Raw genomic sequence first — 25,461 nt, 5'->3', positions numbered from 1 at the left:
AGAGCTAACCCCTATCCTTCACAGATTTTTTAAAAAATCCAAAAATATGGAAGACTCCCAAACTCTTTTTATGAGGTCAACATGATCCTAATCCCCAAACCAGATAAAGGCACAACAAAGAAAGAAAACTTTAGGCCAATATCACTGATGAACATTGACGCTAAAATCTTCAACAAAATACTGGCAAACCACATCCAACAGTACATTAAAAAGATCATACAACAAGACCAAGTGGGATTCATTCCAGGGATGCAAGGATGGTACAATATTTGCAAATCAACAAATGTAATACATCACATAAACAAAAGCAAAGACAAAAACCACATGATCATATCAATAGATGCAGTAAAAGCATTTGATAAGGTACAGCACCCATTTCTGGTAAAACACTCAGCAAAGTGGGAATCAGAGGGAGCATTCTTCAACATAATAAAGGCCATATATGAGAGACCTACAGTCAACATCATACTCAATGGGCAAAAATTAAAATCTTTTCCATTAAGATCAGGAACAAGACAAGGCTGTCCACTTTCACTACTTCAATTCAATATAGTACTGGAAGTTTTAGCCACAGTGATCAGACAAGAAAAGGAAATAAAAGGTGTCCAAATCGGAAAGGAAGGTACAAAACTGTCACTGTTTGGAGATGACGTGATAGTGTACATAGGAAATCCTGTAGACTCTGCCAAAAAAACTGTTTGATCTAATAAATGAATTTGGCAAAACAGAGGCATACAAAGTCAGTATCCAGAAATCAAAGGCATTTATGTACACCAACAATGAAACAGCAGAAGCAGAAATCAAGAAAAACATCCCATTTGAAATAGTAAAAATAAAAATAAAATATCTAGGAATAAACCTAACCAAAGAGGTAAAAGACCTGTATTTAGAAAACTACATAACACTGAGGAAAGAAATCAAGGAAGACACAAACAAATGGAAACATATACTGTGTTCATGGATCAGAAGAATTAATATCGTCAAAATGTCCATACTACCAAAAGCAATTTACACATTCAGTGCAATACCTATTAAAGTACCAATGGCTTATTTCACAGACAAAGAACAAACATTTCAACAATTTATATGGAACCATAAAGGACCCCAAATAGCTGCTGCAATTTTGAGAAAGAAGAGTAAAGTAGGAGGGATCACAATACCTGACACTGAACTATACTACAAGGCCACTGTAAACAAAACAGCCTGGTACTGGCATAAAAACAGGCACATGGACCAACTGAACTGAACAGAGAGCCCAGAAATAAACCCAAGTCTCTACAGTCAATTAATATTTGACAAAGGGGGCAGCAACATAAAATGGAATAAAAATAGCCTCTTCAACAAATGGTGTTCGGAGAATTGGACAGCTACCTGCAAAAAAATGAAACTCGAGCACCAACTTACACCTTATACAAAAATAAGTTCAAGGTGGATAAAAGACTTAAATATAAACCGTGACACCATTAAAGTCCTAGAAGAGAATGAAGGTAGGAAAATCTCAGATATTTCATGCAGGAACTTTTTTACTAACATGTCCCCCAGAGCAAGGGACATAAAGGAAAGAATAAACAAATGGGACCTCATCAAAATAAAAAGCTTTTGCACAGCTAAAGAAAACAGTAAACTGAGAGATAAATAAAAAGAGAACCAACTGTATGGGAAAACATATTTGCCAATGATACCTCAGACAAGGGTTTAATCTCCAAAATATATAAAGAACTCACATAACTCCATTCTAAAAAGACAAGCAACCCAATTAAAAAATAGGCAAAGGACTTGAACAGACACTTCTCCAAGGAGGACATACAGAAGATCCAAAGACACATGAAACGATATTCAATATCGCTAGCTATCAGAGAGATGCAAATTAAAACCACAATGAGATACCACTTCACACCAGTCAGCATGGCCGTCTTAAACAAAGCAACAAACAAGTGTTGGAGAGTTTGTGGAGAAAAGGGGACCCTAGTGCACTGTTGGTGGGACTGCAGACTGGTACAACCACTATGGAAAGCAATATGGAACTTCCTCAGAAAACTAAAAATGGATCTATCTGCCTTTTGACCCTTCAATTCCACTGCTGGGACTATATCCTAAGAACACTAAAACACCAATACAAAAGAACCTTTGCACCCCGATGTTCATAGCAGCACAATTTGCAATAGCCAAGAGCTGGAAGCAACCCAGATGCCCATCAGTAAATAAATGGATCAAAAAACTATGGTACATTTACACAATGGAATTCTATGCAGCAGAAAGAAGGAAGGAGCTCCTACCCTTTGCAACAGCTTGGATGGAGCTGAAAAGCATTATACTAAGCGAAATAAGCCAGGCAGTGAAAGACAAATACCATATGATCTCACCTTTAACAGGAACCTAAACAATAAAACAAAGAAACAAGCAAAATATAACCAAAGACACTGAAATAGAGGACAGACTGACAGTGACCACAGGGGAGAGAAGAGGGAATTTCAGGGGAGAATGGGTAGGGTTTACAGGAACAAATTTAAAGGACACATGGACAAAAACTAGGGGAACGGTGGCACATGGCGGGAAGTGGGAAGGGATGGGTGGGCGGGCTGGAATTGAAGTAAAAGGGAGAAAACTGTACTTGAACAATGATTAAAATTTAAAAAATTTAAAAAAAAGAAAGTTAAAGCAATATCGACTCTTACATATCAAAAACCATAAATAAATAAATAAATAAATAAATAGTGAAACTTGAATAAGGACACAGCAGAAGTAAACAATTACATATCAAGCATTCTCCTCAACAATGAAAAAAAAGCTATTCTTCTTAAATGTCCATAGTATATTTTTAAAAATTAACCATATTTTAGAACTTGAAAAAAATTTTGAAGAGACAGAAATTATATAGGCCACATTCCATTATAATAGTGTATATTCATTATTTATTGCCACATGGAAAATCATCCCCAAACTAGCAACTTAAAACAGTAAATATTACCTCACAGTTTCTGTGGTCAGAAACCCAGAGTCTGCTTAGCTGTATGCTTCTGGTTCAAGGTCTCTCATGAAGTTGCAGTCAGAATTTCAGCTAAGGCTCATTCTCATCTGAAGGCCCAACTGGGTTAGGATCCATTTCCACGCTCACTCACATGATTATTAGTAGAATTCACTTCCTCACAGGCTGTTGGCCAGAAACTTCTCTCTCTTCCTTGCTACATCAGCCTCTATGTAGAATAATTTACATGGCAGCTGGCTTCCCATAAGGGGAGAGGGAGAGAGATTCCAGTCTTTTTTGTAACCTAATATTAAAAGTGACATCTTGCACTTGTTAGAAGTGAGTTATTTGGTCTCTAGCCCAAACTGAAGAGGAGCCAAGCTTGAGAGGAGACAATTGCACAGTGTTATAAATACCAGGGGGTCTTGGGGAACCTGTCAGAGGCTGCTTACCACACAGTGCAGTTAGAAATAAAACCCAAATCAAACGACTTGAAAATTAACTTTCATAAACTTTTAAGGACAAAAGAACATTAAAACTTCCATAACAGAATTAAGTATTCTTAAAATAATAGCCAAATTTATAGTGTGTCACTGTACCTGTTCTCAGTGGGCAGTCCCTTATCCTTCCATGAATATTGATTGTTTGGTTTTTGCCAGACACTGTTCTAAATGCTGAAGATACAAAAAGGAATTAAGGAAATAAAATCCACACTGACAGAGTTTAAAATACAGTGAATGAGAGAAAACACTTGTATAGTGATTATTATAGACTTGGCTCAATTCTGAGTATTTTGTATGTGTTAGCTTATTAAATATTAAAGTAGGTACTTTTCCATCTCCATTTTATATATCTGAAATGCACAAAGGTAAAGTGACTTAACCAAGGTCACATAGCTACTAAGCAGCAAAGGAGGGATTTGAACCTAGCCTGCCTAGTTCTAGAACCTGTCCACTTAACTCTGCTTTACTCTACCCCATTAGGAAAAGGGAGAAGTAAATTTAAGACCTGATTTGTTGATGGTATGGATGAAGTAGATAAATCTCTGGATAGATTTTCTCTGGTCACTCTAAAGTAGCTTCACTTCCATCCACTAATCACTCTGCCCTCTTTTATTTTCTTCAGAGCATTTATTATCAGATATATTTTATCTTTGTCTATGTATGGATTTATCCATTCATTCATCCATCTATCTATCCATGTATGTTTATTGTCCAGCTCTTCTCCAACTAAAATACAAGCTTCATGAGGGTAGGAAGTTAGTAGTGTACTCAACAAATATATTCTTGATGCCTAGAGAAGTTCTTGGAATGTATTAAGTACTTAATAATATGTAATAGATGAATAAATAATGCACATATACACAATATATTATGTATTTAATATAGAATATATATAATTTCTATTATTAGTCTATTCAGACTCCTGTTGTTGTTTTCCTTTCAAAACCATCTACTACATCTCTTTATTTTCTCACTTTACACTGATACTACATAAAACCAGAACTATGTATGTGTTTTTTTCATTCCTGGCATGAGTCAACTCTTAAATGGCTTTTTTTTTTAACCTAAAGCATCCAGTGTATCATTTACTAGCCTGACAAAGTTGCTCCATATTAACAAATAAAATTAAAGTATCCTTTCATTGACTATTACAATGTATGTGTGTGTATATATGTATACATACACATATATTTAACTATAGAGGAAAACATCTAAAAGTATTTAATCACCAAACATAGTTTACAGCAGCTATCTCTTGGAAGAGGTATTATAAGTAGTAAGATTAGATAGATAGATAGATAGATAGATATCGATATCTTAGGTATAGATATATAAGATATATACATATATATTATATTTTACCATGTATAGTGCACACTTTTTTGACCAAATTTTGTAGAGAAAAATAAGGATGCATATCCTACATGGGTAGTACCTGAAATACCTTGTAGTTATTCTTAGGTTTTATAATTATTTGTTACATAAAATTTCTTTTACAATAATATGTTCAAAATTAAATGCTAAAATTTCTTTAAAATACAAAAAAACAAGTATCTAAATATAAATGAATAAAAACTAAATAAAAAAATTAAAACAAAATATTTTTCCTGAAAGTTTGGGCCAAAAATGTGGGTGCACATTATACATTGAAAAATATGGTGTGTGTGTGTGTGTATTCATGAGATCAGATTATGGGTGAACAATGCTATGATTTTGAAAATCACAAAATGGAAAGTCCAAATGTGAGCAGCCTGTCTTTACTTTCAGGTGCTCAGAATTTGAGTTGAAACTTGAGGGCTACAACAAGGAGCTAGAAGGCTTTAGAAAACGTGAAGTGATGACTACAGAAGAAATGAAGAACAATGTTGAAAAGCTTCATGAGCTTTCCAGGAACCTAGATCAGGCACTGGTGGAATTTGAGGTTCGGGGTCTCAGGATGGGGACTTATGACTCTATACTTCTGTTGGTTCTGGTCTTTGGTTTTGTATTTTTCTAACATTACCTGTCAGCTTGATAATATTGATTGATAGATGGGCCAGTTCTTTCATAGGCACTTTCAGCTACCTTTTTATATGCTCCTACATTATACTAGCATTTTCATTAATCATTGAGTTTGGACACAGAGGAGAAATTATAACAGAGTAATATAGAATAATTGCTCACATGTATTGAGAATTCATTATGTGTCCAACAATGTACAAAGGACTTCATATATGCTATATCACTTAACACCATAACAAACATGGGGGTAGGTATTGTTATTATCTCCATTTATCTCTATTTAAAATGAGAGAACTAAGGCTTGGAGAAGCTAAGTAACTTTCCCTGAAGGTCATCTATGAAGTTCTTCAACCATTAAAGTTCTTACCTTTGAGGCAAGTCAACACAAGAAGGTAACATCATGTAAACAGCAAATGTACACATGAAAATTGTGAAAATGGGGTTATGGATATGTTACAGTGGGAACAAAGTTGGTGGAGCAAGTAGCAAATTATGCTCGAGTTTTACCCAGCTAGATCTCAGATGCCATGGCCTTCAGAGGTGCAAAGGGCCTTCCTGATTGAATTTACACCTTATTTTCCTCTCTTGCTAACAAGTATCTTTCTCAACTGGGTTTTAAAAACATTGAGGAGTTTGCCATGGTAGCTTGTAGGGGTCAGGAGAACCACCCACCTAATAGACAGCATCCCATTTTGCCTGCAGTTAATCAATAAGGAGGAGGCTCTATTGGAAAAGGAGAAGAGTACTTTCCCTCTTCTGCAAACTGTGATGACAAACAGAGTGCCTTATGAGCAGCTGTGGGTGACAACCTATGAATTTAGCATCAAGTCAGAGGAGTGGATGAACGGTATGTCACAGTCTCACTATGCTGGGGCAGGATGGGGATAGGGTTAGGAGTCTACCTCAGTCAATTCTGAAATACAGTTTGAACTTCAGATTCTGGCTGGACTTTGTATCATATTCTGATACTCTGGATTAAGGCAACCACATTCAAATGTTTCTGATATGATAATCATGGAAGGTAGGGATCAAAGAGCCAGACCTATTGCCAGGGTAAAACAGAATAGGCAGTCACCCAAAGACATGGATTGGGTAGTGACTCAGAGAAGCAGATGGTGGGAGAATAAGATATCAGTTCCATTAGAGTGCTGTTTTAAAAAAGGCCAAGTACCATTAATACCTATAAACTGTCCCCTTTTACTCTAGATCCTGAAGGCTAGAGAGATATTAGGAAGGTAGAGTCAACAGAAGTTAATGATTGATCTGATATGGGGCAAGGGGGCATGGAGAGAGAGTAAAAGACCAGAATGACTTCTAGATGTTAGCTCAGGCAATTTAGTGGATATTGCCATCACTAAAGATCATTATTCTAATTTTTGGATTATCTTCTTCTTCTTTTGACAGTGTCTTTCACTGAATAGAACTTTTAATTTTAATGAAGTCTCGCTTGTCATTTCTTTCAACTAACATACGATGCCTATAGTGTTGTATCTAATGTTATCACTAAACCCAAGGTCATCTAGATTTTTCTCCTATGCTGTCTCCTAGGAGTTTCATAGTTTTACATTTTACATTGAAGTTTATGATCTATTTTGAGTTAATTTTTATAAAGAGTAAAAGGTCTGCATCTAGATTCATTTTTGTGCATGTGAATATCCAGTTGTTCTAAAGTCATTTGTTGAAAAATTATTCCTCCATTATATCAATTTTGCTCCTTTCTGAAATTTTGCTTCTTCTGAAGACTATATGTGGGTCTATTCCTGGCATCTCTGTTCTGTTATATTTACCTACTTATCTATTCTTTTATGAATACCACACTTGATTATTATAGCTTTATAATAAGTCTTGAAATTACGGAAAAATGTCAGCCCCCCAACTTTATCTTCTCCTTCAATATTATATTAGCTACTTGGGGTCTTTCATGTATCCCAAGCTCATGTATAAGCTTTAGAACCAATTTTCCAATATACAAAAAATAAATAAATAAATAACTTGCTGGGATTTCTATTGGGATTGTGTTGGATCTATATTCACATTGGAAAGAACTGATATCTTTGACATCGTTGAGTGTTTCTATCCATGAACATGGAGTATCTCTCTGTTTATTTTCTTCTTTGATTTCTTTCATGATAGTTTTATTATATAGATCTTTATTATTATATAGATGTTGCACATATTTTGTTAGACTTATACTTAAATATTTCAATTTTAAAAGTGCTGATGTAAATGGATATGTTTCTTTTAATTTCAAGTTCCACTTGTTCATTAATGGTATATAAGAAAGCAATTGAGTTTCATGTATTAACCATATTCTGGAACCTTGCTATAATTGTAAATTGGTTCCAATTTATTTTTTTTTAATTTATTTTATTTTAATTGTTGTTCAAATACAGTTTTCTGCCTTTTACCCTCACCTCCCTCCCGTTTTCACCCCTCCTTGTTATTGTCCATGTGTCCTTTATACTTGTTCCTATAAACCCTTCCACTTTTCCCCTGAAATTCCCTCCCCTCTCCCCTCTAGTCCCTGTCAGCCTGTTCTCAATTTTAGTGTCTTTGGTCATATTTTGCTTGTTTGTTTGTTTTGTTGATTAGGTTCCTGTTAAAGATGAGATCCTATGGTTCCAATTTACTTTTAATTCTTTTAGATTGTCTATGTAGAGGATCAGGTTAAAGGCAAATTGTTTTATGTATACCTTGTATCTCCTACTCTTTTAGTACTAGTTTTTTGCATTAGCTAGTATTTCCACTGAATGATGTTGAAAAGGAGTAGTGGATGGGGACATTACTGCTTTGTTCCTGATTTTAGCAGGGAAAATTCTAGTTTCCTACCATTAACTATGATGTTAGTTGTAGGTTTTTTGTATATGTTCTTTATATCAGGTTGGAAAATTTCCCCTCTATTCCTCATTTGCTAAGAATTCTTATCATGAATGGGTGTTGGATTTTGTCAAATGCTTTTTTTTAATCTATTGATATGATCATGTGATTTTTCTACTGTAGCCAATGGATGTGATGGGTTACATTAATTGATTTTCAAATGTTGAAACAGCTTTACATACCTGGAATAATAAATCCCAATTGACTGTGCTATATAATTCTTTTTATATATTATTGGACTCAATTTCCTAATATTTTGTTGAGGATTTTGCATATATATTAATGAGATATATTGGTCTTTAATTTTCTTTTCCTGTAAGAATTTGTCTGGTTTTACTTTTCTTGTAATGTCTTTGTCATAGAATAATGATGGTCTAATAGAATGAGTTAGGAAGTATTTTCTCTGCTTCTATTTTCTGGAAGAGATTGTTGAAAATTGGTAAATGTTTGGTGGAATTCACCAGTGAACCCACCTGGGCCTGGTGCTTTCTGTTTTGGAAAGTTATGAATTATTGTTTAATTTCTTAAGTAGATATAGACATATTCAGCCTGTCTATTTTTTCTTGTGTGACTTTCAAGGAATTGGTCTAGTTCATCTAGGTTATCAAATTTGTGGTTATGGAGGTTTTCACAATATTTCTTTATTATCCTTTTAATGTTCATGAGATGTGCATTGATGTTCCTTCTTTACTTCCTGATATCAGTACTTTGTCTCTTTTGTTCTTGTTTTGTCTGGCTAGAGGTTTATTTATATTATTGATCTTTTCAAAGAACCAGCTTTTGGTTTTATTATTTCTTCTTTTCTGCTTACTTTTTATTTAATTTTCTCTTATTTTATTAATTTCTTAAAAGCATAGATTATTCATTTTAGAATATATGTATATTCAATGCTATAAATTTCCCTCTAAATACATCTTTTGCTACATCTTACAACTTTCGATCAATTATATTTTTATTTTTCTTTAGCTCAAAATGATTTTTATTTCTTTTGAGATTTCTTTCTTAACCCATGTGTTATTTAGAAGTATGTTGTTTAATTTCCAAATACTTTGGGATTTTATCAGCTGTCTTTCTGTTACTGAGTTATGATAATGTAAATCCTTGCCTTGTTCCTAATCTGAGGGAAAAAGTATTCCATCTTTTACCATTGAGTAAAATATGTTGTTTTGGTTTTTTAAAACCACTTTATTGTAGTATGATTAACATGTAAAAGCTGTACATATTTAAGGTACACAAAAGTATAATGTTAGTGCAGTTGTTCATAGATGCCCTTTGAAATCAGATTGAGGGACTTCCCTTCTATTCCCTTCTAAACACAATAGTTTAGAGGGTTTTATCATGAATGATACTGAATTTTGTCAGATGTTTCTTCTGCATCAATTAATGTTATCATGTAATTTTTCTTGTTTAGACTGTTAATATGGTACATCACATCATTTACTTTTCAAATATTAAACCAGCCTTGCATTCCCATGATAAACATCACTTAGATATGGTATATTATTCTTTTTATATATTACATGGAAGTCATGCACACTCGTTTCTTCTTTTTGAAAAATTTAAATTTTTGATTACTTAACAAAAATGTTGGGTTGATGAAGCACATTAGTATCAATGAATATACATTCATGAAGCAATGTTTGGTCTCAGCAACCCTGAAAGAAAAGTTTTTGAATTGATTTGCAACATCATGATGCAATAATTCATACTAACTTGAAATATTGAAGGGGAAGGAAGCAGCAATATGAAAGTTTTTTACTGAATGTGAAACCCTACTGAGGGGTCACCTAAAAGAAAAAGAGGAGAAGAAAATTAATCTTTGGGCATACTTTTTTTTAAATGAGTTATTCTTTTAAAATCATCTATCTTAAAATAATTTCAAGCATACATAAAAGTGGTAAAACTATACAGAGAACTTCCATATCTCTATTCACCCACATTCCCACGTTGCTAATATTTCACAGCATTTGTGGAACACCTTTCAGTACTTATATAATAACATCTATAACCAATGCTAACAATTGATTCACTTTCTGCATTGTATTATATGCCAGGTGTTACGTTACTATACTTACCTTTTACCATCATCCCCCAGGTATTCATTATTACTCTTGTATCACAGGTGATACTGGTAAGACTTCAAACAGTTCAGTAAACACACCCATAGTTTACTGGCTAAGCAGATATTTCAGATACAGACCCAATTCTAAAGCCTGTGCTTATTCCCGTATCCATACCATAGGCCCAATTCTAAGTTCAGGGAATTAAAGGTACATGTGACTGACTTTTACTTGATGGTCTGACTCTTCTCACAATCCATCTTTTTTATTTCAGGACCACTCTTTTTACTGAATGCTGAAGAAATTGCAGAGGAAATAGGGAATATGTGGAGGACAATATATAAATTGACTAAGACCTTCGCTGATGTGCCTGCACCCAGGCGCTTGGCAGAAAATGTGAAAATCAAGATTGATAAGTTCAAGCAGCACATCCCTATCCTCAATATTTCCTGCAATCCAGGAATGAAAGACCAGCACTGGCAACAGGTCCCTGTCCCTGCCTACCCCCCACAAGCCCAGCCCATACCTGGTCCTGGTGGCCCTTTGGAAGATAGAAACTATTACTAGGATAAGCTTTTTGAAAGGAGAATCTACTTGAAGCCAAGGGGGTAGTGGTGGGGGCGATAGCCTTCTGACATAAGGGAACAAGCAGGATGAGGGAAGAACTGCTTGTCTTTTCACATGAGCAGGTTGGTGCCTTTTTTTTGGAGACCCCAATTGCCTGTGGTTGAGTACTATTCCAGCCATTGGCTACCAAGGCTCTCCTTAGCATATGACTGCTTAAGGTTCTAAAGGATGATAAGGGTGTCACATCACAGTGGGATGGTCATTGCTTTGTTCCCAACCTAGGCTACACAGAAGAGAGAGTACCTCTTTTCCTGGGGGCTCCAAACAATGACTGATGCCTCCTGCTTGGGCTGGCTGTGCTATGGAGTTTCATCATCCAATAGGCAATGTTCAGAAATAATTTTGCACTCTCCTTTCAACCCTTTGAGTCTATAAATGAGAATAATAAATATCCTTCCTAAAAATAGTTGGGATTTATATAAATAACCGAGTGTGAGAGTGATAAGTGTGGTGTGCACACTAACCAGAAAAAAGAAAAATTCACTGTGTTTCTGTAATATTATCACATTCAAGGTCTATCAATGGCCTTGAAACAGCCTCAACCAGGGAGTTGCTCTGTGTAGAGGTAGAGATGAGCATTCATAGGCAGATAACTCTCTGACTTGGCCTGGAATTCCCTCTCTCAGAACCATGCACAAGACTGAGAACACTGTCTTTAGAAGGTCCCAATGTGAGGGCACACTCTTGACCTTCTATAGAATGGAGCCTAAGCACAGTTGCTAGAAACATTTTGATATCCCTGGGAAAACAAAGAACTCAGTACATGAGAGATTCATGAGTTTTCTGTGGAAGGGAGCTGCTTTCAATTTCCCAGAAAGCCTTGAAACGCAAGATTACATAAGACAGGGCCATAAATAAGGGCAGACAAGAGGTCATCTGAGTAGACTTCTACTCTTGAGCAGAGGTGCAGCTGCTCTCTCTCGGTGTTCATAGGGTGCTTCTCCCTGTTGACCTATCCTGACCAGAACTTTAACCATTTGAAGGGTTGGGAGGTTGAGTAGTGCTAGGTGTCTTCTTGAGATCGCACTGTAGAAAGCACCTTCATCAATGGTTAAACAACACTCCAGGGGGACTTAGAAAGCCATACACCCTCCACCTGGTGCTCCACCTATGATGATACTATTCTCCCGCATGGTCACTTTCAAAATCCCAACCATTCCTAGACATTCATAATTTTCATTTATAGACCACTTAGATAGACAAATTGTAAAAAATATTCCTTAGGATTAAAATATAACAATAATAATGACTAAGGCCTATTGAATACCAACTATGTACTGGGTACTCTGTTTCATACTTTTTGTGGGTTCTCTCATTTCATCCTCCCTGCAACCTTTGATGTAGGGACTATGATTGTCTCCATTTCACAGATAAGAAAACTAAGGCTTAGATAGATTAAGTTGTCATGTGGCTAGTAAGTGAGGGGGAGGAAACTGACATGTAGGTCTCTGACTCAGCTTAGGCAAAAAAGGAACAAGAAATAGCAGATGAGAGGGAGTAGAAGGTATGGTACAGTAAGCTCCAGTTGAGAGTGGAGTGCAGCCAGAGAAAGGGGCTCCAGAGTGATGAGCCCCTGAAGTGAAAGTCCAGTGGGTGAGCTCAGAAAAGACACAAGATGCACTTAGGGTTGCCCCACTCTAAGCCCCTTCCTTACTACATTATAGGTCACACCACGAGCCATGCCCTGTGACAGCCCCCAGTCTGGGGAAGCTCTTCTCTGTCCTAATGCCTAACTCAGGAGACCCATTTGCACAGATTTTGGTTTTGAAAGGGGGAAGGCTAAACAACCTGTAGCTCCAAGGCTGTAAAATGGATCTTCTGGAGTTCTAGGGTAGATCCATGAGGTTTCTGACCATTTCACAGGTCTTAAGCAGGAAAGGCTGGTTCCTGTGTTTAAGGCATAGACTCTACTGCTATCAGCATAGGGATTGCTAGTACAGTTTAAAACAAGGTGGAGCAGATAACATCTGGCCTTAGGAAGAAATTGCACTGATGAGTAACAGAGTTGACTCTCTAGGATGGTGTTACCTAACGGAAATATAACATGAACATGTGTAATTTTAAGGTTTCTAGTAGCCACATTTTTTAAAGTATAAACAGGTGAAATGAATTTTATGAATAAATTGTATTTAACCAAACATATCCAAAATATAATTTCAACAGGTAATCAAAATAAACATGTTAATGAGATATTTTACATTACTTTTTTCATACCAAGTCTTTGAAATGTGGTGTACTTTTATTCTTACAGCACATCTCAGTTTGGACTAGTCACATTTCAAGTTCTCACTGGCCACTGGAGTCGAGTGGTTGCATACTGGACAGCTTAGTTCTAGGCTCATAGAATAGAAAACCAGGTGCTTTGTTAATCTCCATAATTAACAAAAGCACTTTAATTAATATAGCTACCAATCTGTGAGTCTTTCTTATGGACCAAACACTATGCCAAATGCTTTACATAGTTACATCATTTAGTGCTGAACTAGCCAGTGTGTTATTCTAAGCCATACTTAGTGTAAATGAGAGCCAGGACCAGCAAGGACAGCTGTGCAGACTGAGCTCCATGATTCTGAGGAATGCCATTTATAACCACTACAGCGTGGTTTTACTTTCTAGAGCTCTGCAATGTATAACCTGCACAGTTATACATAGTAAACCTAAGAGAGATGGATAAGAGCTTTGGAGTCAGAGCTGGATCCAAGACCCAGTTCTGCCATTTACTAGCTGGATTGTCCTGGACAAGTCATTAATTTCTTTGCCTTAGTTTCCTTATATATAAAATGAAAATAATAGCACATTAGTACCTTTCTAATTGTGTTGGGAGAATGAAATAAGTACATAAAGGTATTAAAACAGTGACTGTACAGAGTAAATTCTCAATAAATGTTAATTACCTTTATTATTTCTATTACCTTAGTAGTCCTACAGGTGTCCTCAGAAGGCAGGTTGCAAGCCATTTGAATTAACTCATTCACTCAGTGCTTTCTCTTATGAATATTTACTGATGCCTACTAAGTGCCAGGCCCCAAGAACACAGGCTAAACAAGAAAGAACATGACACAAGTCTCCTATTCTTTTCTTCTCTGACATTCTTTAGTCATACTGGGGTTGGATAGAGACAAAACTGGACAGTAGGTGAGGTTTTCGACAGTGCCTCTTCCCTTCAATCCTAGTGTTCTTCTTTAGCACACATAATTCTCAGACTGCCCAGATCTCCCACTCCCTAAAAAAAGTGTTCAAAATCTGTCAGAGACCTTATTGAATACCTATCTTGGGGTATTTTCACTTAAAAATAAGCTTAGGATAATATTTACACCAAGGAAAAGGCACAAGTGCTAACATTTCCAGCAAGTTAGCACACTGGGATGAAAAGGAAAATATTGTAGAGGAACCCTTCCTCCTTCCAATATCCTCAGATCACAGAAATTAGGGCCTGCCTGTCACATGTACTCAGGACTCCCTCATTTTATTCAGCAAACATTGCAGTTTCTTTCATGGACCAGACTTTGCACTAGGCCCTGGAAGCACAAAAACAAACAAAACACACTCCCTACCCAAAGACGCTAACAGATTTGCACTGTGCCAATTGCTGGCAAAAGACCAGCTCCCAGTAAAAGACCAGCTTCTCACACTATGAATATAATGCAGTGTGGTCCCTGGGCTGCCCTTGAATCTTTAGATCTGTAGCATCTAATTCTGTAGGCACTAGTTACATGAAACTATTTGAACATAAGTTAAATACAATTGAAAAGTCAGTCTCTTGGCCATACCAGCCGCATCTCTAGGGCTTGGAAGCTGAATGTGACTGGTGGCTACTCTAAGAAGCAGTGAGGACATTGAGCACTTTCATCATCACTGGAAGCCCACTGGGCATCACTATGTTGAACCATAAACACTTTCTTTCATCTTTTTTTTGCAGATTAGTGAGCTCGTTGGCTGTGAAATAAAGCCTACAGAGACAACTTGTCTGGCAAATATGCTGGAATTTGGATTCAGCAAATTCATTGACAAGTAAGGTGCCTCCCTTCCTTCGGGAAGTGCTTTGGTTGAAGTACCTGTAAGTTCCCAAAATGATAGGACTGGCCTCATAGCAGGCTGTTTTCTTTCCTCTGATTTGTGAAACCTAATATTTTCTTTTTTTAATATATTTTATTTATTATGTTATTGCAGTAGTCCCATTTTTTCTCCCCTTTATCCGCCTCTGCCCTGCTTCCCCCCTTTCAACAGTATACGCTCCCTTAGTTCATGTCCATGGGTCGTACATGTAAGTTCTTTGGCTTTCCTATTTCTGATAGTATTCTTAACCTCACCTTGTCTATTTTGTACCTACCATTTATGCTTATTATTCCCTGAATTTTTCCCCATTCTTTTCCCTCCTCCTCCCTACTGAAAACCCTTCATATGATGTATATTTCTCTCATTCTGTTCCTGTTCTAATTGTTTGCTTAGTTTGTTTGTTTTTTAGGTTCAGTTGTTGATAGTTGTAACTTTCTTATCATTTTAATGTTCATAGTTTTGATCATCTTTTACTTAATTAAGTCCCTTTAAAATTTTATATAATAATGACTTAGTGATGATGACCTCCTTTAACTTGACCTTATCTGAGAAGCACTTTATCTGCTCTTCCATTCTAAATGATAGCTTTGCTGGATAGAGTAATTGTGGGTATAGGTCCTTGCATTTCATGGCTTGGAATACTTCTTTCCAGCCCCTTCTTGCTTGTAAGGTTTCTTTTGAGAAATCAGCTGATAGTCTTTTGGGAACTCCTTTGTAGGTAACAGTATCATTTTCTCTTGCTGCTTTTAAGATTCTCTCCTTATCTTTAACCTTGGGTAATGTAATTATGATGTACCTTGGTGAGTGCTTCCTTGGGTTCAACTTCTTTGAGACTCTCTGAGCTTCCTGGACTTCCTGGAAGTTTCCTATGCCAGATTGGGGAAGTTCTTCATTATTTCTTCAAATAAGTTTTCAGTTTCTTGCTCTTCCTCTTCTCCTTCTGGCACCCCTTTGATTTGGATGTTGGAACATTTAAAGTTGTCCTGGAGGTTCCTAAGCCTCTCCTAATTTTTTTTTCTTCATTCTGTTCTGGTTGAATGTATACTTCTTCCTTCTGCTCCAGACCATTGATTTGAGTCCTGGTTTCCTTCCCTTCAATGTTGGTCCCCTGTATATATATAAATATATATATATATATATATATATATATATATATATATATATATACATATACATATATATATATTTTATTTCACTTTGCCTAGCCTTCACTTCTTCCTCTATTTTGCAACCATACTCAACCATTTCTATGGGCATCCTGATTACCAATGTTTTGAACTGTGCATCTGATACATTGGCTATCTCTTCATTGCTTAGTTCTATTTTTGGAGCATTGATCTGTTGTTTTATTTGGGCCATATTTTTTATTGGTGTGCCTGTTATGTCCTAAGAGGCAGAACCTTAGGTACTTGCCAGGGTGGAGCAACCCACAACCCACTGCATTGTGGCACTGTATGTGGGAGAGGGGTCCAAAAGGGAACAATGCCACTTGCTCTGCTCTCAGCCAGCTTTCAGTCACTTCTGCCACTACCCACAATCAAATTGGGCCCTTCTAGTGCTGATTCCCAGGTGTGTGGGCTTGTGTGCACTCTAGGATCCTGTGGGTTTCCCCAACAAACTGTCCTGTGAGGCTGGGAGTTTCTTCTACCATCACAATTTCCACAGGATTTTTACAGCCAGAGGTTTTGAGGCTTTATTTCCCCTGCACTTAAACCCTGGGATGCCCAGTCTGTCTCACTCCCCAGTTGTTCCTACTGGTTTATCCTCATGCAAATGTGGAGGACTGCCTGGTCCTCCAGCCGCCACTTTGCTGAGCATATTCTCCACCCTGGCTGTCCATCTCCACCCCTTCTACCCATCTGGATGAATGTTTCCTTAACTCTTTGGTTGTCAGACTTCCATACCACTCAATTTTCTGCCAGTTATGGTTGTTTTGTTTTTAAATTTGTCATTGTCCTTCTTTTGGTTGTGCAAGGAGGCAAAGTGTATCTACCTACACCTCCATCTTAGCTGGAAGTCCAGATTTGTGTAACTTAAGAGTTTTCAGTAATGTCCTCTTCAGGTAACTAGCCACTGATTAAGCTTTCATTTCATTGACTAGAAAATTGAGTCTGAAATTTTAGTTCAAAGAGAAATTAATTTTAAAAGTTTTTTGAACCAGAACTGCAAACCCAGCTCTCTCTCTCTCAGTGACTTTGGGTAAAACCATTTAACCTTTCTGGACCTAAGTTTCCTCTTCTTAAACAAAAAACAACAACAAACAAGAATGTCTGTCTGTACTCTAAAATTCTCTGAAACATGGCCATGTGAGAGATCTCTTCATTTGCATACTTCCCTTCTCCAAATGCCCCTGGATTTTGTGAGTGAAAATTTGTACAATTTAAATTGCTATTCTCAGGACCCTGATTGTCTTCACAGTTCCTTCAGGGCAATTGATGGGTAAGGAGATTTGGTGTTGCCTGGACTTGAGAAGCCCTGTTAGGCAGCTGGGTTCAGGTCTAGCTCCACACTCAGGTTCTCAGAGTGTAGCCCCAGACCAGCTGCATTGACGTGACCTGGGAACTTGGTAGAAATGTACATTCTCAGGCCTACCAAAATCTACTGATTCAGAAATTCTGTAGGTGGGCCCTGCAGTATGTATTTTCACCAGTCCAGGTCAACACTCTCCATTGGGGGAGTCACTAACCACATAAAACTATTGGACCCTTGAAATGTAGTGATTCTGAACCAGATTTGCTGGAAGTGTAAAATACAGGTTGGATGTCAAAGACTTATTAAGAAGAAAAGAGCAAAACATCTAATAAATTTTAGTGTCAATTGTGTGTTAAAAAGACAAGGGACATAAAGGAAAGAATAAACAAATGGTTTTTTTAGGGTTTTTTCCTTAAAGTTGGTTTCTAGTTTAAAGCCCTTGTGATCCAAGAAAATGTTTGATATGATTTCAAATTTCTTGAATTTGTTGAAGCTTGTTTTGTGTCCTATAATGTGGTCTATCTTTGAAATTGTTCCATCTACATTGGAAAAGAATGTATATTTGCTTTACTGGGGTGAACTATATATGGGGTGTATATATCAGTTAAGCCCATTTGATCTAGGACATTGTTCAATGCCACAATGTCCTTATTGAAATTTTGTTTGGAGGATCTATCCATTGTTGACAGTGGGGTGTTAAAATCCTCTAATATAAGTGTGTTGCAGTCAATATCTTTCTTGAAGACCTCTAAAATTTTCCTTATATATTTAGGTATTCCTGTGTTAGGTGCATATATATTTACAATATTTATAATGCCTTCATGAATTCTTCTCTTAAGAATTATGAAGTGACATTTGCCTCTTTTCATGGCCTTTGTTTTGAAATCTGTTTTGTCTGATGTAAATATTGCTACCCCAGCTTTTTTTTTTCATGTCTTTTTACTTGGAATATTTTTTACAGCCCTTCACTTTGAGACTGTGTAGATCTTTTTTTTAAGTTATATTTTATTAATTATGCTATTATGGTTTTCCCAATTCTTCCCCCTTTATCCACCTGCACCATGTACCCCCAACCCTCCAACATCCCCCCCTTAGTTCATGTACCTGGTCTGTACATATAAGTCCTTTGAATTCTCTGTTTCCTGTACCATTTTTGACCTCTCCCTGTCTATTTAATGCCTACCAATTATGCTTCTTCTTCCCTGTACCTCCCCCCCCATTCCTCCCATCCCCCTCCCCACTGAAAACCCTCCATGCAATGTCCATTTCTCTGATTCTGTTCCTGTTCTAGTTGTTTTCTTAGTTTTTGTTTTTCATTGTTTTTCTTTTATTTTTTTTAGATTCATTTGTTAATAGTTGTGACTTTGTTGTCATTTTACTGTTCATATTTTTCAACTCCCTTTTCTTAGATAAGTACCTTTAACATTTCATATAATAATGGCTTGTTGATGATGAACTCTTTTAACATAACCTTATCTGGGAAGCACTTTATCTGCCCTTCCATTCTAAATGATAGCCTTGCTGAATTGAGTATTCTTGGATGTAGGTCGTTCCTTTCATGACTTCATATACTTCTTTCCAACCCATTCTTGCCTGTAAAGTTTTTTTTTTTTTGAGAAATCAGCTGATAGCCCTGTGGGCAATCTTTTGCATGTAACTCTTTCCTTTCTTCTTGCTGCTATTAAGAGCCTCTCTTTGTCTTTAATCTTCAGTAATTAATAATGATGTGCCTTGGTGTGTTCCTCTTTGGATCCAACTTCTTTGGGACTCTCTGGGATTCCTGGACTTCCTGAAAGTTTATTTCCTTCTCCAGATTGGGGAACTTTTCCTTCATTATTTGTTTCAACAAGTTTTCAATTTCCTGCTGTTGTTCTTCTCCTTCTGCCACCCCTATAATTCAGATATTAGAATGTTTCAGGTTGTCCCAGAGTTCCTCAGCCTCTCTTCACTTTGGGGGGTTCTTATCTCTTCATTCTGTTCCAGTTGGTTGTTTATTTCTTCCTTTTGTTCCAAATCGTTGCTTTGAGTCCTGGTTACCTTCTTGTGACTGTTGGCTCCCTGAATATTTTGCTTTATTTCATTTTGGGTATCTTTCATTTGTTCTTTCATTTTTCAACCAAGCTCAATCAGTTCTCTGAGCATTTTGATTACCAAGGCTTTAAATTCTCCATCAGATAAGTTGGCTATATCATTCTTGCTTTGCTGTCTTTATGAGGTTTTGCTCTGTTCTTTCATTTTGTCCCTATTTCTTTGTTTGGGGCCTCTGTTCATTTGTAAGGGGGTGAGGCCTTAGGTATTCACCCCAGGCAGGGCAAACCTTGCTGCGCTGGGGCACTGCCTGTGGGGGAGGGGCCAGAGAGAGAGAACCATACTGCTCACCTGCTCATCTCTAGCACATTTTTCAATGACCTCTCATGTGAGACTGGGAGTTTCTCCCACTGCAGCAACCACCATAGTCCACAGCCACCTCTGAGTCTCAGTTTCTCTTTAAGTCACCCCCTCCCAAGTATCCTGCCACCTTGCCACAGCCTGCCCCATCCCCATGGTCCACCACCTCACTGCAGTTTCACTCCATCTGCCACATTACCAGTCTGGTTGTTCTGTTTGACTGTTTCTTTAATTCCATGGTTGTCAGAGTTCCATGCAGTTTGATTTTCTGGCACTTCTGGTTGTTTATTGATTTTAGATTGGTTGTTATCCTCCTTTTGGTTGTGCAAGGAAGCAAAGTATTTCTCCCTATGCCTCCATCTTAGCCAGAACTCTCTGTGTAGATCTTTTATTCTGAGGTGGGTCTCTTGTAGATAGCATATGTGTGGGTCACTATTTCTTTTTTATTCATCTATCCTATGTTTTTTGGTAGGAGCATTTAATCCACTACATTTAAGGTTGTTATTGATAGGTACTTATTCTTTGCCTTTTTTCTCCTTTGCAACTGTGTTCCTCTCTCTCTCACTCTTTTCCTTCATCTTCTTAAAGCAGTCCCTTTATATGTCTTGTAATGCTGGTTTGATGGAGGTGTATTCTTTTATCCTTCTTTTGGGAAACTCCTTACTTTGCCTTCTATTTCAAATGACAGCCTTGTTGTGTAGAGTAGTCTTGGTTGCAGGCCTTTGGTTTTCATTACTTGGAATATATCTTGCCATTCCCTTCTGGCTTGTAGTGTTTCTGTTGAGAAATCAGCTGCTAGCCTTAGAAGAGCTCCCATGTATATTACTATCTGTTTCTCCCTCGCTGTCTTTAAGGTTCTCTCTTTGTCATTAAAATTTGGCATTTTAATTATGAGATGTCTTAGAGAAGGCCTGTTTGGGTTCATATTGTTTTGGACCCTCTGTGCTTCTTGAATTTGTGTGGCTTCTCTTCTCTTCCAGGCTAGGGAAGTTTTCTGTAATTATTTTTCAAACAGGTTTTCTATCCCTTGCTCCTTTTCTTCTCCTACTGGCATCACTATAATGCTAATGTTGTTATGTTTCATGTTGTCCTGAAGTTCCCTTAAACTATCCTCATCCTTTTTGAGTCTGTTTTCATGCCATTGTTTTACCTGGGTACTTATTTGTACCTTGTCTTCCAACTCACTAACTCAGTCCTCTGCTTCATCCAGCCTACTTGTACTTCCTTCTATTGTGATTTTTATTTCAGATATTTTATTCTTCATTTCTTTTTGGTTCTTGTTTGTAGTTTCTATTTCCTTTTTAATGCTGTTATAGTTCCCACTCAGTTCCTTGTAGTTATCACTGCATTTTTTCAGCATCTTTATAACCATTTCTTTTTTAATTCTGTGTCTGATAGATTGCTTTCCTCAATTTCATGTAGCTCTTTTTGGGGGGATTCTTCCATTCCTTTCAATTTGTGCTTCTTTCTTTGTCTCCCTTGTTTAGGTGACTCTTTTTGTTTGTTTCTGCATCTCAGAATGCTCTGCTTTGCTTGCCTGTCTTCATGGGGAGGACTTCTGTGATAGGTATTCTGTGGGACTCAATGGTGCTGTCTCTTTGATCTCCTTGTCTGAGTGTTCTAGGGTTTTCCTTTCCTCCATTTGTATGGGTTCTCTCATTGTTCTTGGGCTTTACCTGTTGGTGGCTTCTTCATTGGTGAGTTATCCCCTCCCACTGGCTTATTTGTACTCACAATTTCCACCCTGTGTTGTATACTTCTTTGTTAACCAACACTTCACTAACAACTAACAAGTGTTGGTTAACAAAGAAGCATAACCAGACAACCAAACGTATGCCAGCAAAAAGAACACCCTTACCACATCAGCAATATCAACTGCAATTGAGCAGATTAATAAAGGTGAAGAGAGATTAATAATATTATAAGATAGGACAAAGGGAGTACAAGATGACTTAAAGAGGGGAAAATGTGTTTTGGAAGAAGGAGGAGAGTTGATAAGGTTAGAGATAGAACCAAAGTGAAGAAATGGAAAAAACAAAATTTAAAAATATAAGTAAAACATAGAAGGGCAATGGAAAAAATGGAGTAAGAAAAAGGAAGTGTATGCTATAAAGTTTAAAGTAAAATTAAAAAGGTATTGGCCCAATGGGAGCAAAATTACAGAAAAACCACAGCAGGGTCAATAGCAATGACAGCTAAATGAAGTTTAATAAAAGTGGAAATGGAATAAGAATATTGTAGAAGAGAGATAAGTGAATATGAGATGTCTACAGTGTAGAAAATAATTTTGAGAGGATGGGGAAGGCAAACTAATAAGAGTATAGATAATGCCTGGGCTAAGAGAGGGGAAAAATTGAAATAAAATTCCTCACGCAACTGGTTGGGGGTTGGAGGAAGGCAAAATGGAGTAATACAGGGGGAGACTATCCTATGGGATTTAAAGTACAAATAGTAAACAAATAGGAGTTCCATTGGAGAAGTACAGCAATAACCATGGTATTTTGCCCAACTAGCCACAATTTGTAAAGGTAAAAAGGAAATAAGACTAAATAAGACTCTTATGAGAAGGGGAAAAGAATGTGAGCTGACTTAAAAAAGAAGAATGCTGCCCTGGCTGGCATAGCTCAGTGGATTTAGCGTGGGCTGTGAACCGAAGTGTCGCAGGTTCAATTCCCAGCCAGGGACATTCCTGGGTTGCAGGCCATAACCCCCAGCAACCACACATTGATGTTTCTCTCTCTCTCTCTCTTTCTATCTATCTATCTATCTATCTATCTATCTATCTATCTATCTATCTCTATCTCTATCTCCCTCCCTTCTCTCTCTAAAAATAAATAAATAAAAACTTTAAAAAATAGTTAAAAAAAAAGAAGAATGCTTATGCAAGATTAGATGAAGAAGAAATAGTAAGAGTAAGGAATAGGAACATGATATAATGTGAGAGAAAATACAGTTTACAACAACAGGAAGGAAGGTCAGGAAAATGACAAAATGGGGTAAGGCCAGGGAAGGGTGCTGTGTGAGATTTGGAATAACAATAATATGAAAAAAATATATAATCTGAATAAAAAGAATAAAAAATAAAAGACCAAGAATAGTGAGTTAGTTGGAATATGAGTAAAATGGGGGAATAAATATTAAAATTCTATATGAAAGGAAGAAAAAAAGAAGAAAGAGAAAAAAACATGGAAGTTCTGATTTAGAGCAAGTGAAATTCATCTCAGCTCTTAGTGTTTACCTTCTGGCTTCTTTCTGGATTTGTCTCTGGTTTTCTATCATTCCAAGGTGCCAGGGTGGCTCATCCAACTTCTGTCAACACTGCCTGTATCTCCTCCCCCTGCCTCTACAGGGAGCTTCTGTTGTGATCAAGAGGGTGAGGTCTCTGTGTCTCCCCTTGGAGGCACTGTTCAGTCTTCTGGGAAAATTGTGGGTACATTTCCCCTGCCTCTACACCTTTCATCTTAGTCTGTCCCAGTTTATTTCCAATAATGTGTAGTTTCTGCTTAAATAGTTGTCTGTTTCATGGCAGAAGGCAGATGGCAGGGGAGTGAGCAATTAGTTTGAGTGTCAGCTCTCTCCTACTTGGCGTAGTCTTCTGCTCTGTGCGAGCCAAGTGTGGGCAGCACCCTGAATCCCCCTTGTTGCACCCTTTTTTGAATTTCTGTTTTGATGGCCTGATGTGTGGGTCACCGGCCAGCAGTGATCACGGAACGCTGCGGATGGCTCATCAGAACTCGAGAAAAACATACACAGAGACAACCAGGTCCTGTGGGGGAATAGGAACAGCAGGGCCACTCCTCACGTGGTGAGTGCCTTGGCTACCCTCTCTCCTGGAGGGCACCATGGCCACTTCTCATGTGGGGAGCGCGCTGCTCGGCCACCCTCCCTGGTGGGGAGAGCGCCCCATTCCCCCTCTGGAGAGGCTTTTTATTGGTTTTGTTTGCATAAGAATTCAGGTAAAAGCTCATTACTCATTGCTAGGAAGTAAGGATCAAACAATAGATAACAAGGAAGGCTGAGGGCCTATTTTGAGTCAGGATCAAAGAGCTGTAAAACTTTGAGGAACAAACTATCTTCCTCCTTGGACCCTTCTCATTCAACTGAGCGCATTCTAAACAAAGAAGGTTTCACAGGAATTTACATGTTCTTTCTTAGGCCTGATCACCCAGGGAATCCATCCTTTTTAGCACAGAGCTGCACCACCCTGCCATTGTTTCAGGCTTAGGTGGAGCAAGGGAAGTGAGGCAACCAAGAGATAAGGAGATTTCCTCCCAGATGATGAGGACTCAGTCTGTGTCAAAGCCGAGGAGCAAGGGTCCATCACCCCCTTTTGCTGTAGCCCCCAAAGTCCTTCTTTTGGGGGTCTCCCATATGATCGTGCCTGTCTTAGGTCGTTCTCCCCTTGGGGAATCTTACCTGTCATTGGCTAACCGATCAAGCTTTGGGGTTCAGTTATGAATGAAGCAGCAGAAGCAGCGCTCCTGCCAGGGAGATATGCTTTTGTCTCCTTGCTGGTTTACAATCCAAGGCCACTCCCTCAGCCTTAGCCTTGGCAGGGGTTACAGCTTCTGATACAAGGCAGGGCAGTTCCCAACAATGGCCTCAGTGAAATAGGGCCCTAGGACCCTGTGTACTTTGTCTCTCTGTGGGGAATTCTAAAAGCCTAAGACCTTTTAGGTCTTCTTAGCCTTGCTGTCTTACTCTTGCAGAAAAGCCCCCTGCAGGTTGTTAAGCCTGCCCAACTGGATTTGTAGATCTTCCCCACTCCTGCCCAAGGTGGAGGACTGAGTTCAATCTTCCTTTCCCAGAGGTTCCACCAAGGAAGAAGGTCTGGTCTAGCTCTAATCTCAGGTGCACAGTTCCCAGCTCACTGCCCTAAAGGCACCCTGTAGCCTGCATTCTCCACTCTGCACCACTGCGCCAGGCTGGGGCCAAGAAACCACCTTACTTTGCACCCCTTTGATCAAACTGCCCAGGTGTACTGATTGGCAGCAGATTGTGCCCACAGTCTTCATCTTTGTTGGCCAGGAAGCTGCTCATGCATGGGGTCTCTGCCCAGCATGCATCAGCTCCCCTTTTGAAAAGAGTCTGTCTGAGTGCTACTGCTGCAGCTCTAAGCCACTGCCTGACTTTCCACACACTAACTCTCTGGCAAGTCAAGAGTCCATCTCAGTCACTGCCAGTTGTCACGACTCTTCCCCCAGCTCTAAGTGTAGCCAGAATCCCCTCCACTCTCTGGCACTTTCCTAGCCAGCAACCACCACACCAGCTAGTATGTACTGCCAGCTGTGTGAGTGTGTACAGCCTATTTCTCCCTGGCAACTCTGTGCATTCAAGTTGCTCCTGGCACAGGTCTGTGGATTCCCCACCCTAGGATTGAAGGGAGCCACTAGGCTGCTATCCCTGACCAGGCTTTCCTCAGATGTTGTCCCCATGGCAGCCAGTTTCTGGTGCCAGCCCCCGAACTTTCCCCGTCCTCCTATAAAACCTTGTTACTGCCTATTTTGAAGCA

General features: G+C 38.2%; 1 protein-coding gene across 1 annotated transcript in view; it reads left to right on the top strand.

The window, feature by feature from the left end:
- DNAH3 (dynein axonemal heavy chain 3) overlaps positions 1 to 25,461 on the top strand; it is a 222,912-nt gene that overhangs the window by 62,060 nt on the left and 135,391 nt on the right. The window contains exons 18-21 of the mRNA XM_045848935.1: positions 5,236 to 5,389; positions 6,172 to 6,316; positions 10,681 to 10,892; positions 14,953 to 15,044. Of these exons, the coding sequence (XP_045704891.1) occupies positions 5,236 to 5,389; positions 6,172 to 6,316; positions 10,681 to 10,892; positions 14,953 to 15,044 (603 nt within the window). The remainder of the gene's footprint in view (positions 1 to 5,235; positions 5,390 to 6,171; positions 6,317 to 10,680; positions 10,893 to 14,952; positions 15,045 to 25,461) is intronic.

The sequence above is a fragment of the Phyllostomus hastatus genome, unplaced genomic scaffold (genome assembly GCF_019186645.2).
Source record: "Phyllostomus hastatus isolate PE091 unplaced genomic scaffold, TTU_PhHast_1.1 phas_contig_64, whole genome shotgun sequence".
Taxonomy (NCBI): Eukaryota; Metazoa; Chordata; class Mammalia; order Chiroptera; family Phyllostomidae; genus Phyllostomus; species Phyllostomus hastatus.
Note: the sequence above shows the minus strand (reverse complement) of the source record. Positions and strands in the feature narration are given on the sequence as shown.